This window comes from Helicoverpa zea, chromosome 13 (assembly GCF_022581195.2).
Source record: "Helicoverpa zea isolate HzStark_Cry1AcR chromosome 13, ilHelZeax1.1, whole genome shotgun sequence".
NCBI lineage: Eukaryota > Metazoa > Arthropoda > Insecta > Lepidoptera > Noctuidae > Helicoverpa > Helicoverpa zea.
Window position 1 is genome coordinate 6387485 of NC_061464.1, and position 13812 is coordinate 6401296.

The 13812-nt window shown below is 36.5% G+C and overlaps 1 protein-coding gene across 1 annotated transcript; it reads left to right on the forward strand.

The window, feature by feature from the left end:
- Positions 1-2622: 2622 nt before the first annotated feature.
- On the forward strand, positions 2623-13387 carry LOC124635846 (hemicentin-1-like). Its single transcript, XM_047171795.1, has 17 exons — positions 2623-2867; positions 4547-4776; positions 4991-5119; positions 5718-5804; positions 6954-7082; positions 7648-7813; positions 8229-8401; positions 9125-9194; positions 9349-9515; positions 9803-9974; positions 10289-10537; positions 10724-10796; positions 10986-11197; positions 11633-11804; positions 12131-12225; positions 12747-12900; positions 13193-13387. The coding sequence occupies exons 1-17, from the start codon at positions 2630-2632 to the stop codon at positions 13314-13316; spliced, it is 2640 nt and encodes an 879-aa protein (XP_047027751.1). The 5' UTR covers positions 2623-2629; the 3' UTR covers positions 13317-13387.
- The last annotated feature ends 425 nt before the right edge of the window (positions 13388-13812 follow it).

Consider the following 13812-nt stretch of genomic DNA (forward strand, 5'->3'; position numbering starts at 1 on the left):
ATGGTTGCAAACAAACGGCTGATATTATATAGGTACTTGGTGTAATTCGAAACTTTACTAAATAGATATGTTTCATTGATACGGACTGACCCCTTGATGTAAGAGTTCAGATTCTTTGTGAGCAACAGTAAATACGCAGAACGGGAATCCCTGATACCTGCATCAATTGATAAGACTGTATTGAGGAATATTTTTCCTGGAATAGTCTAGTGTTAAAACGAAGAGTATTTTTTTATGACGACCTCGATAGTGCAATGATCTCCATGCCGGACTGCCGAACCTGAGGTCCCGGGTTCGATTCCCGGCTCGGTCGACATTGTGTGATGAGCATGCTTGTTAGCCGTGGTCTGGGTGTATCAATATGTATTTATAAATATGTATATATGTAGTTTATCAGTTGTGTTAGCACCCACAACACAAGTTAATTAATAACTTACCATGGGGCTAACGACCGTGTGTGAAATGGTGTCCCGACATTATTAAAAAGGTGTCCCGACATTTTATAATGTTGCTGCACTATGGCGGTAACTTCGTTCTCATTTACTATTGGGGAGTTTATGCTGATGCAGGATTCCAAGTATGCTAGTAATATCTTTCTGTTTAATGTATCGCGTTACAGTTTGGATCAGCATAGGTACTTTTATCGGATGTCTACGCAATAATTGTCGCTATACCTAACCTACCTAAATAGATTACTGACCGCAAATAAAATTGCGATAAGGGTAGGAGGATGATGATGATGATAGGTAAATTACTAAAATCTTACCCACATCACTTGTAGGACTTGACATCATTGATTCAGTTAATACAGAGTTTTAATTTGTCCTCTTTTTTATTATTTTTGTAAACAAGTAGATTTAATTTGTAATACAGGTAGTATTTGTATAAATAGGAATCTAAATATCATTGTAATATATGTATATTAGTTAATACATATAAATACGTATGTATATCAGAGTTGCACAACTCGCAGAACAGAGTAGCCACGAATATCGCAAAACTCATACATTCCTTTCGTACTCTCTAGATTAGCAAATAGCTTTGGCTCGTACTAGAAATCCAGCAAAGGGGTCGAACAATACCTAAATATGAGTAACGAAAATAATAATTGCTTTATTTTTGTAGAGTGTAGGCATAACAATTATGATTTTGGTTCAGAAAATACTTTCTGGCTACATATTGCTGACAAAGATATACATGACGACCATTGAAACTCTTTTAGTTGGATCTAATAGTGATTTATACACATTACACATGTATGAATTCGATATAGCTCAGTCTCATAACACTGTCAACCAGCTTTTTACGCCTTATCATTTGAGGTGCGTGGAAACCACTTCCCGTACCCGGACAAAATATAGCCAGCGTCACTCAGGGATAGTGTAGCTTCCCTTCGGAACCTTTAAAAGTACACTTTATATAGAGATTTTATATTTTAAGTCCGTCATGGTAAGCATGTGATGCGAAGGAATGAGGATCATGATTGTTGTGAGGAAAGTGATGACCTTGAATGTGGATGGCTATACTGGAAGGTGACGACTAAAGACACAATGGATGGATTTTGTGAAAGCCGATATGGCTAAAAATACTGTGGCAACATGCTGTGCCGACCTCAAAAAAAATTGGGATAAGGTCAAGAAAATGATGTTGGTGATGTTCATATGTTAGTTGAGAGTCACTATGCTGACCTCAATTTCTTGCTCTGAAAATCCATTAATTGTGAACTTTGTATTTTCTTAATTTCTGCTGATCTGGAATTGAAACGGAAGAGGGCTGATTTATAAACGTGCCAGCTTCTGAGGAGAATGTCCTACTAATATGCTGAGGTCAAAAGTTATCTTAAGATACATTGCAGATACTTTGTTGCATCGTTAAGGGTAGGCAAACACAAATCTTTCTATCCCATCTGATTGAATTCTGTTAAAAAATGTGTTGGAACTTGGAAGAACATTATATTGTAATACGGAAAATAAAACTATAGAAACTCTTGTAACTCGGCTCTTAGATTGCCAGAATCTAAAACTGACAGTAATGGTTTAATGATATTGTAGTTATCACTGCTGCCAATTTCACCTTTTTATAAAGCACAAGAATAAAAATACATGAATGAAAACATATGTCTCCTTTGTGGATTCTATATATACGATACGACGATAGCACATCCAGCTACTTCAATCTAATTTCCTCATTACATTTTGAACTTTATCCCTAAGGTGTAAGGTTCAATGTGTATTTGAAATAGTTTGATCTTGGCGTGCGTATTTCAGAGATTTTGATTCTTCTCACAAGTGTTTGGAAAATGCAACATGAAGTTAGTAGTCTCAGTAAGATTCTAATAGAGAGCTGGATATTAATTACTAGCTTCTGCCAGCGGTTTCACCCGCATCCCGTGGGAATTACTTTCCGTACCGGGATAAAAAAGTAGCCTATAGCCTTCCTCGATAAATGGGCTATCTAACACTGAAATAAATTTTCAAATCGCACCAGTAGTTCTTGAGATTTCGAACAAAAAAACAAACTCTTCAGCTTTATAATATTAGTATAGATTCATTTCCATTTGAGTATTTCTATGAATCAAGTGTAAGCTTCTCTTTAACAGTACTGTCTCATAAACTGACATGTTCGTAGCATGAAGCATCAGTTCGTCGTCTCCCAATACCTTTGCAAGATGTGGTTCAAAATCCTTCTAATATACGTCTGGTTATTCAGATATGTATCTTGTGAAAAAAGCCTTGCTATAGTGCTTGATACAACGGGATCTATGCAAGAGGAGTTAGAAAATATAAAAGTGGGTATTATTTCTGCAATCAGTCCACCTACTAATGCGGCGATTACTGATTATATTTTAGTGCCGCTTAATGATTCTGGTAAGTGATTGTTCGTTTATAAAAATGTTATTTGACAGCATTAAAAAGTGGTTAGTGCATTTTGTATTTCTGGTTCTGTGAGAGTTAAACCCTGTAAGTTGTCAAACAATGTAGGACCTACATTGTAAGTAATGTAGTGTTCTGCCGGGGCTGCGGGATTGTTCGAAAGAGTTATCGCGGCCCTGGTACATAAAAGGCCTATGACGGAACACGACGATTTTTAGTCAGTAAGAGTCTGACACTCCCTCACCACTCTGCTAACCCACAGCGGGAGGGGTTATTTGATTATTTTTGACGTCGTTAAAAAAAAAGGTAATGTAGTGTATGACAGAGTGATCTAGGCAGGTAGAACTAAATGGAAAACCTTCTGGAACTTATTTATATTTATTCTCTTAGGGCAATTGGTATACTGGCAGTGAAAATATATAAAAAAAAAAAACAAACCAAACTTTTTTCATATTGTGGTAAAATCTTTGTAGTACTAACATCTAACTGTCCCTGCAAAGAGGTTTTTGGAAATTCCTAAAAACGGAGGTAAAGCTGTTCGATCATATATCAGATTTTCTATACTTCTATACTAATATTATAAAGAGGATAACTTTGTTTGTTTGGTTGTAATGGATAAACTCAAAAACTACTGGACCGATTTTTAATTTTCTTTCACCATTAGAAAGCTATATTATCTGCGAGTAGCATAGGCTATATGTCCCGGTGCGGACAGTAGCTCCCACGGGACACGGGTGAAACCGCGGAAAAACGGCTAGTATTCTATAAAATAGTGACTCGAGTACGTGAAGGTATAGCCATAGCAGTGATGTTATGATATAAATTAAAATAAATAATGTAACACTAGTAGGTAATCTTGATACTTTGCACGGACAAGATCAATCTAACTTGTGACGTACACGCCTACACGGGCACAGAATGTGCTTGCGTAAACTTTACACGTGTTTCTAGTTTACTTACAAAGTATTTCTTATGTAGCTGAAACTGATAGAATCACAAACTTTTGAGGGATACAATGCAGAAAATATTTTATGGCAATGAGTTCAAAAAATATATCATATATTACTAGCTTCCGCCCGCGGCTTCGCCCGGCAAAAGCTCGGCATAAGTTCTATCCTATGTTCTGTCTCAAGGTCAACTTTATCTCTTTACCAAATTTTATTAAAATCAGTTCAGTGATTCAGACGTGAAAGGGTAACAGACAGACAGACAGAGTTACTTTCGTATTTATAATATTAGTAGGGATTTTTTTTTACTACTTCATGTTCTGGCAACCCTTTTGTGTTTTTCTTAGGAATTCCCTAAATCGTTAAACGTATGGCGCAATATTACGATAATGTGCAAAATTCACGTAAGTTAATAGGCGTTGAATATTGCACAACGATTTTAGTAATTATTTATTTTATGTAGTGTTGTATAATATTCTTTCAATGGGCCACTTATTTATGGGAAATTATCAAATGACCCTTTACACTGTGGGTTAGCAGCGTGAGGAAGTGTCAGACTCTTACTGACTAAAATCCATCATATTCCTACTTAAGCCCATTATGTACCAGAGCCGCGGTAACTCTTTCGAACAATCCCGCTGCCCCGGTAGGCCTTAGCCCTGGTGAGCCCCGCTGAGGTTCAAGGGGCCACCTTACAAAATTAAAATAATTATTTCCATATTACAGATGTAGGAACGCCTACAATAGTGCACAAACCAGGAGAACTGATTTCTTCAGTGCGTTCTGTGACTGGTGGAGGAGGGACTATATGCCCAGAAAATACATTATCAGCCATTGAAAAAGCCCTTATAATAAGTAAACCAAGATCAAACATTTTCGTTTTTACCGATGCGTACGCGAGAGATGCCCACAAATTCGGTTCCGTTGAAAACTTATGCAGGTCTACTGGCAGTCAGGTAATAATACTTTTTGTTATTTATGACGATGTTGAAGAATATTTTTTGACAGTATCTGGGCAATAGTAAAAGAGAACATAATACCTAAATAAGTAAAGTTTCCATTGATGACTATTTTGGTGGCCTTGAAATTAAAATCTTTCATTTGTTTTTTGGTACAATTTTATTACTTTCTATGCTAATAGAGAGATAATTTCGATGATATGTGTTACAGGTTGTCATAGTTTTGAGTGGATTTTGTTCTTCGAAGTTATCGCCTAACGCGACTGTACAAGCGTATTACGATGTAGCTAGAGTTTGCTCAGGCGCATTGCTCCTTTTCGATGCGGCCGCTTTGAGATATGTGAGAAACTTTCTTTTTTATTTATAACTTAGGTAAAGTTCTTGAAAAACTAGATGTCCATCCGTTACGGAGCACAATTCGTGCATGCGTCCCTCTCTCATTCCCGCCACTAGCTGATATCTAGATTTGATTTAAGACGTTTTAATGGAAAACCCCAAATACACATTTAAAATGTTCAAGCATCTAATAATAGCAGAGTGGCGTATCATTTGTATTGTTTGGATTATGATAACACTACAATTTATGTTTCTTTTATTCCTATTCCCCTTTCGCAAATAAGTCAAAGTCAAAAATGTTTATTGAAACTAGGCTAGTTTTTAGCACTTTTTCACGTCAAATTTACAAAAGGACAGCACCCCCAAAACGCCCCCCTTTCACCACTTCCTAGTGTTGTGGCTGGGAAGAAGAAGTGGTGAAGAACAAACTTCCCAGCAACACAGCTATCTTTACAATTTAATTATAATTATATGAGCTAGAAGATAAAGTTTAAAATAAATAAGTACCTTTCCTTCCTTTTGTGTTTCTCTATCGAGTGTGTGTAGGTACATGAATTATACATCAATACGTATATCGTATTAATGGATTATTTCTCTTTCAGTCTTTCATATACATAAGGGAGGTAATCAACGAGGAGTGGACAGATATTACCGCTTATGATACATTCACGTCATACAAACAATTGTCTGTAAGTAGATTATGTACCTTTATGTAAGTAATTAGAGGCCACAAGAGTGTGTTGAGTTGGATGGAGAGGAAGAGGAAGACCTAAGAAAAGATGGATGGATTGCCTGAAAGATGAAATGAATAGGAAGGGAGTGAGTGTCAGTATGACGAGTGACAGGGGAAAATGGAAGAGGATGACATATTGCGCCGACCCCAAATAAAATTGGGAACAGGTCAGGAGGAAGAAGAAGAGTGTGTTGAGTTGTAGATTCATAGGGATCCCACTACCGTCTGACTGATTTGTCATGCGTGACAGATAACTATATGTGGTGTAAGACCAACTGGATAGTCTAGTTAGTCCTGTAGAAGCCTCGTAGGTATCAACCAAACCAACGATATTTTGAAGAATATTCTAATGTGTTATTATCAAAATTAAAAAAATAAGCACCACAAATATCGATTTTATAACGGCACATATTTATTTACTCATACAATGAATTGCCTGAAAGAAGACGTGAATAAGAGGCGGTAAGTGTCAGTATCTAGGATAGGAATGAAGCATAGGTAAAGTAATTTGGGATCAACTTTATAAAATTGGGAACAAGGCAAGAAGATGATATTAGTTTTCTGTAACATAAAAGTGCCAACATTTTGAGCTCTTATCAGTAGACTCAAATGTTTATAATTACGTAAGATATGAATGGCAATGTCCCGTTAGAATACAGTTATCTATCGGGAATTTTATTACGTATGCGAATTTCATTAATTTTGTTTGAAACGTCTTTTGATTGCGCCAGTCAGTTACAAATCAAATGATTCTTCATGTGTCATGGAAAATAATCAAGCATGTTTTTTTAATCGTTATAGGGCAGTCCTAGCATTTGTCCGAAGCAAGGGAGGAACTTAATATGACACATAGTGCTTTTACCAATAAGCAACTGATCTACACTTTTATAATCAATCTATCTATATAGTATATACAAACTTATACCACTTTTCGTTATAATTTCATAACTCAAGATCGGTTTCACCTATCCAAACAAACCAAATGTTTAGGCTTTGTGAGGACTATTTAGTAGATAGATGGTTAATGTAAAATTCGCATAAAAATCGGTCGGTAGTGAATTATGTCTTAAATTCTTTGATACTAGTTTAAAATTAAATATATTAGTTTTCAGTTGACACATATACAACGAGTTTATTGATAGTGGTTTCTGGTGATTATCCTAAGCTGGAAATATTGACACGCGATTCCTCAAATCACACTGTCGAGAATGTAGTGGACACAAGACATACGAAGGTATTTTAATATTTTTTTACCTGTAGGCACTATAGAGTAAATAGTGTAATTTCCAGACCAATGCAACTTTCCTAAGTTTGCATGTACTTTTTAAGTATATCTTGGACACCAATGAATGGTGAAGGTAAGCATCTCGAGGAAGCCTGGACCCACATTGAGCAAGCTTGGTGATTAACGCTCAATCCTTCTCTGTGTGAGAGGAAGCCAGTGCCCAGCAGTGGGATGATAAAAAAGGCTGATGATGAGATACTACCCAAAGTTAGAACGCGCTAATCTCATTCAAACATTCTTTCAGTACTGCACATTTATCGTTAGAAGCTACAGACTACTTCTTATCCAGGTGAGAAGTAGCTCCCACAGGACCCTCCCTCTTGAAGCAAATGTGCAAAAAGCAATCCCATTGATTTTATTTCATTGTAACAACTAACCATCATTTTACATTCATAATATGATGATAGGGTAGACGACTGTTAAACATTCAACCATTTTTACCAACTATATTCATCATTAAGTCATTTGTCTAATTGCTGTTTTTTTTTTTTTTTTTTCATTTTTTTATGTTCAGGTATTACGTTTGAAAAATCCAACATTCGGTAACTACACGGTGAAAATCAGTTGTCGGGATCAAACTTCCCTTTTGATATACAAAAAGTATGAATTACCGGTCACCTTCGGATTTTCAACAAAGGTGCCTAGAAAAATGATTGAAACTAGTAGAAGACCTATGCCAGGTAAAAATAAATCCTACTAATAATATAAACGCCAAAATATGGATATATTATGTTCCTCTTTCACGTATTTCAATATAGCTTAATATTAGAGTAACACATAGGCTTATTTTAACCCATATGCAGGAAATACATCCCTCGCGGGTGAAACGCGTAACTGCGTCTGACATAATGTAGAACTGGACCATTTGGCAATTTGTGTGCTTGTCTTGTGTAATGGCAATAAAAAAAATCTTCAGTGATAATCGCCAGTCTAACCAAGGGGTATCGGGTTGCCCGAGTAACTGGGTTGAGGAGGTCAGATAGGCAGTCGCTTCTTGCAAAGCACTGAAGACTGGAAGCCGACCCCAACATAGTTGGGAAAAGGCTCGGAGGATGAGGATGATGATAAGTGATAAATATACCTAATATTTTACAGGCCGAGTGAATTATATCCTCGTCGATGCATCGCAAGGTAAACTGAAACTTGAAGGAATAGAAATACAAGTGGCGAATGAAGAGAAAAAATCATTGGAGATACAAGAAACTCTTACCAAAGGCATCTACCTGACCAATACATTTATTGATCCTGATAAATCTTTTCGTATTTGGGTAAATAATATTCACTAAATTAATCTTCATGTACCTGCCTAGATATTAACATCATCATCATTGGCCACAGAGCATCTTGGTCAGATGATTATGACAGTGCTTGTCTATGCGGTTTCTTTTATGGCTAAATAAGCCAATAGCTGCACGACACTTCTTGCCGCATTTGTCGCAGGTGAAGCGCGGGTCATCCACGGGTGCAGCGTTCTTGATGCGAAGCCTTTTCTGCTTAATGTCGTCGAGCCAGGCTTCGTCATATGTTGCAGTTCCGGTCTGCGCACCGGTCGCGTCTCCGTGAGAGCCTTTCATTGGCGCGATTCAGATATTAACACGATAAACATATTTACAAATATTGACTTGTGTCATATTTAAATAAAACTACTTTTACCGATTTCATCGCGGTTATATTAAAATGATTTAATCCCGACTTTTCAGATCCTTTACAGCATCCATGGTTACGGGCAAACTAAGGTGTTGGTCGTCTTGATATTTTAGTTATAACAGCTACCCTACATTTTGTTGATTATATTGCTGTATCATATTCATGTTATATACTTGTCATAGAATTAAGATTACTATGATCAAGTACAATACAAAATTGACAAAAAAAAATATGACTTTGCCCAATCGCTGCTTCTATGACTCTTGTTTAATTTAAGAGCCTAGCTCTCGTCGATTCATCTCCTTCCACTTTCGCCTATCTACCAATGTTCTCTTTACTTTCAGATAAAGGGGTCTGATACAACTACATTTCAGGAAATAGAGACTTCATCAGAAAACATTTTTCCTCAAAAAGGTATTGATATATCCTAAACCTGTTAATTATCCTTAGAATTTAAGTTAGTTAAAAAAGTGTTAGTATAAACGTTATAAAATTTCGAGTCCTTGGTCTATATAAAAGTGAACTATTCTTTTGATATAATGCTAACAAGTTGTTTGTAACATTGTAGGCACTGCAACAGATCCAACGTGGACTAAACCTCATTCGATACTATTAGAAACTGACCCAGTGACTGTTGATTTCGGAACAAATGCCACTTTTGCATGTAAAGTTACTGGTTACCCAACACCAAACATCGTGTGGGAGGACAGCGATGGAAATATATTGCCTTCAGAGGTAAGGAAACAGTCCTTTTCAGTTGTTACGGGTTGTTCAGTTCAATTGGGCTGTGAGAGGGATGGCATAGAGAGTGCATCTGTGTCTGCGCAAATGCACATGCACTATAATATATCGTCAACAGCCGGCTGATCTGCTTATATGAGATCAGCCGCCGTGGCCGAATACCAACTAGAACGCGACACTTTAATCAGCTGGGAAATTCCACCTCATTTGAGCTTGCCATGGTGCCGTTATCTAGAACAACAACACAATAAACGCAAACGAATAATATTATTATGTTTCAGAAAGAGCTACTGGAAATACCATCATTACACATAAGTTACGTCAGCTTAGAAAATGCAACTGTCAATACCACGATATACTGTAAAGCTAAGAATTCAAAAGGTGAAGATAGTCAAAGTATTAACGTATATGTGCATAGGCCATTCACATTTGAGGTTATTCAGACTCCAGAAGGTAATATTTTTTTTAATTTGGTGGGTAAATAAGTTTTGTAGAAACCATAAATACTGCATAAATATAGATTAGGTACTAGCTTCCGCCAGCGGCTTCGCCCGCGTGGTGTGTTGATAAAAAGTAGCCTATGTGTTAATCCAGGGTATCACCTATCTACATACCAAATTTCAATCAAATCGGTCCAGCCGTTTTTGCGTGATTGAATAAAAAACATACATCCATACATTCTCACAAACTTTCACATTTATAATATAAGTAGGAAGTAGGATTTCCATGAATCCATAGTTTCTCTTCTAATAATTTTATTTTTGTAGACAAAACTATCGAATACGGGAGTGATGGAAAATTATACTGTGAAGTATCAGCGTATCCACCTGCCGAGGTAAAGTGGTCCTATAATAACAGCGCCATATTACCGTTTGATGATGTACAAATAGACCCCGAAACGAACGCACTGTGGATCAAAAATATGACCACTAAAAATGTCGGTGAATATGAATGTGAAGTCACCAACGAAGCCAACAAAAGAACTTTCTCCGCTACCGTTTCAATTTCGGGCATAGGTAAGCTCACTCTTGTGTGTTGATGAAACATTGAACTTTTGCAAAAATAAGGTACGCTGCGGACTAAACAAACAGTCGGCCTACCAGTACATCTTCATTCTGATTTATGAGCCCAAACAAACTATCGGCTGACTTAAAGTTTGCAGTAAACGTTTAAATAATCTAATGACATTTTTGATATTGCAGAAGCCCCTGAAGTCGTTGTTGATAGAGAAAACGTTACCCTCAGGCTAGGAGAAACGACTTATCTTGAATGCAGGTAAACATGCCAGGTAGACCAATATCAACGTTCAATTTTCGATTGTGTAAGGGCCACGTTGTCCGATCTCCAAAAAATTATTAATCGTATTCAGAAACAGACAGCAGACAGGCTATAAAAAATAACTAGTTTTACGAATGTACCAACACTTCTTGGTACAGACGAAATAATTAAATGGTTTACTTTCAGAATTATTAAAGGAAAGCCAATACCTACCATAACATGGCAATACCTACCTTATGATGGATACGACTACTGGAATGCACCAGAAGGCACAGAGGTTACTGATGACGGCAAGCTAAAGATAATATCAGCAGCGAATGTACACTCCGGCAAATACAAGTGTGCAGCCAACAATATATTAGGCACTGGTGACTCAGTAATCCTCGTCCAAATACAATGTGAGATAATTTATTTATTTTTATCCTCCCACTGCGAGTACAGTCCGTCTCTCACACCAAAAGGATTGAGCGTCACTCAACACGCTTGCTCAGTGCGGGTTGTAGACATCAGATTTTACAGTCAATGCTTCCTCAAGATGTTACCCTTCGCCTTTAATCAGTCATTAGTGTTCAAGATGTACTCAGAAAGTACATACAAACTTAGAAAAGTTGCTTTGGTACATGTCTGATCTAGAAACGAACCCATATACTCATACTTAAGAGATTCGTTCTTTGCCCACTAAGCTGACACGTCTTATCGATTTATTTATTCACCATAAAATAATACTAATAAGGGCATTGCTAAAAGCATCTGTGAGGGGAGATCAGACGCAGGATTCACAGTCTTCTTAATTTGATTTGATCATCCAAATGATATGTTATGTTTTCTTGTAGATCCGCCGTCGATATCGGATCCTGAAACCACTACACTGACAGTTAAAGAAGAAGATGACGTAGTGTTACCGTGCAAGGTTAAAGCTTCACCAGAAGCTACCGTGCATTGGGAAATCCCACACGAAGTTATATTAGACAGCAGACATTATACCGACCAAAAACATAATCACCGGTAATGCTTGTGATATTAGATTTTATCTTGTGCCTACAACATTGATAACAAAAAATTGTTGTAGCAAAATTCTTTCATCTTTGAATCCTGTATAAAGTAACTTTTGTGAAAACTATGATGTTTGGTTATTTCCAAGTCTGCTTTTTTTGATGAACAGATAAGTTGTAGTTTCATTCCGCATTTATTAAACATTTAATAGGGACAGGATTTTCATAACTTTGGAGTTGCATAAATTATCGAACTAAAGCCAAAAAACCTATTGAACGCGTAGGCTCGTGAGTAGTGTTCCATAGGTTTTACTGATAGCTGATAGTTTTTTTCTTCAGATTTAGAGCTTTGTGGAAAGATTCTGGCGATTATGAGTGCATCGCTGAAAATGGTGTAGGTGTGGCAAGGAAAACTATAACAGTGGATGTCCTTGGTAAGTTGAGTTCCTGCAAATCAACTAACTAATCTCTGAGCCGTTGTTGCGGTGCAAACAATGATTTGTGATTTTTATTAACCGGCACTGCTACAGAACATTTAGCAGTTTTCCTTCCTTCATACTCTTTTAGAAGAAGTCCTAATGTAGAACAATCCACTATCGTCATGTATGCCAAAAACATTTTTGTCAATGAACAAAGTTACTACTGTCTCTAAAAACATGATATTCCAACCATTTGTTATGTCCAAAATACCTTCTAGAGACAATTCAAGATTATAATTTTGAATTTATTATCAATTTCTTTCTTTCTTCTTATAGCCATACTCTTCTGTATGCCGTCATCTCACAAGTAACAATCTTTCTACCCATGTCGACTTTCACACCATCCATCGTTTCTTTGGTCGTCCCCTTCTACTACATCCATACTCATCATCTTCCTCACAATGTGATCCTCATTCCTCCGCATCACATGACCTAACCATGGAAGTCAGTGTGTTCTCATGATAATTGTTTTGCAGTTGCACCGTATATTGAAGGTCCAAGTCACAAGACTGTGGTTGCGAGAATTGGCGACAATCTCGTGTTGAACTGTAACGTCCAGTATGGCAACCCTGTGCCATCTACCAAATGGCAGTTTATAGCGCCGGATTCTACCATAAAAGTTTTGTCAAGGTATTAGTATTTTGATACTATATGTATCTTTAGATTTGAAGAATTGGGTACTAAGTTTATCATTCTCGCACTTGAAATTCTTTCCGGAACCCTTCAAATTGGACTTTATAAAAATGTATTCTTATGTATTAATTTGTTTACTATCATCATCCTCCGAGCCTTTTTCCCAAATATGTTGGCGTCGGCTTCCAGCCTAACCGGATTATTATTTTTTTACTAAAACATTATTTATTCAATGCACATTTTTTATATTATTCTTCAAATGTTGAATCGTTTTTTTTTTTATTTCTAGGAACCGTTTGTCGAGTCCACTGCATTTAAACAATGTAAAATATACCAATGAGGGATCATATATGTGCATAGCAGACAATAGTATTGGCACCGACAGCATAACTATTTATGTTAAAGTACTATAAACCATTAGTTACTTATAGATAAGATTTTAAATGTATCGGTTTATTATTACAATAAATAACTTCTGTCAAAAGCATGAGTATTTATTTCGACTTGCCTTTCACGAACACAAAAACAGTGTTAGAACTTAGAACTTATATATTTTTTTATGTATGGTAAAATACTCTAGATACTAATACTTTTTTAAATAACGTAGAACTAAACAATATCACAGGTACAATTACTTACGATAGAAATGGCTTTAATGGTACCTAACCATCATCCTCCGAGAATTTTCCGAACTATGTTGGGGTCGGCTTTAATGGTAAACCAAATCTATATTTTTTTAATGCCAATTTTAACAGCACATTAAAAAAATACACGGTTTCTCCTTAACTCAGAATAACCATAAGGCACAAAATATCCAAACCAATTCATAAGCTTATCTGGAGGACAAAAATGCAACATAAATATAAAAACCCCCAGATCCTTCATAAAATATAGCATTTTTTAACAATA

Coding starts and splice junctions, on each gene's coding strand:
- LOC124635846 (XM_047171795.1), top strand. CDS start 2,630: ATGAAGCATCAGTTCGTCGTCTCCCAATACCTTTGCAAGATGTGGTTC. Junction 4,777..4,990: donor GCAGGTCTACTGGCAGTCAG/GTAATAATACTT, acceptor TATGTGTTACAG/GTTGTCATAGTTTTGAGTGG. Junction 7,814..8,228: donor TAGTAGAAGACCTATGCCAG/GTAAAAATAAAT, acceptor AATATTTTACAG/GCCGAGTGAATTATATCCTC.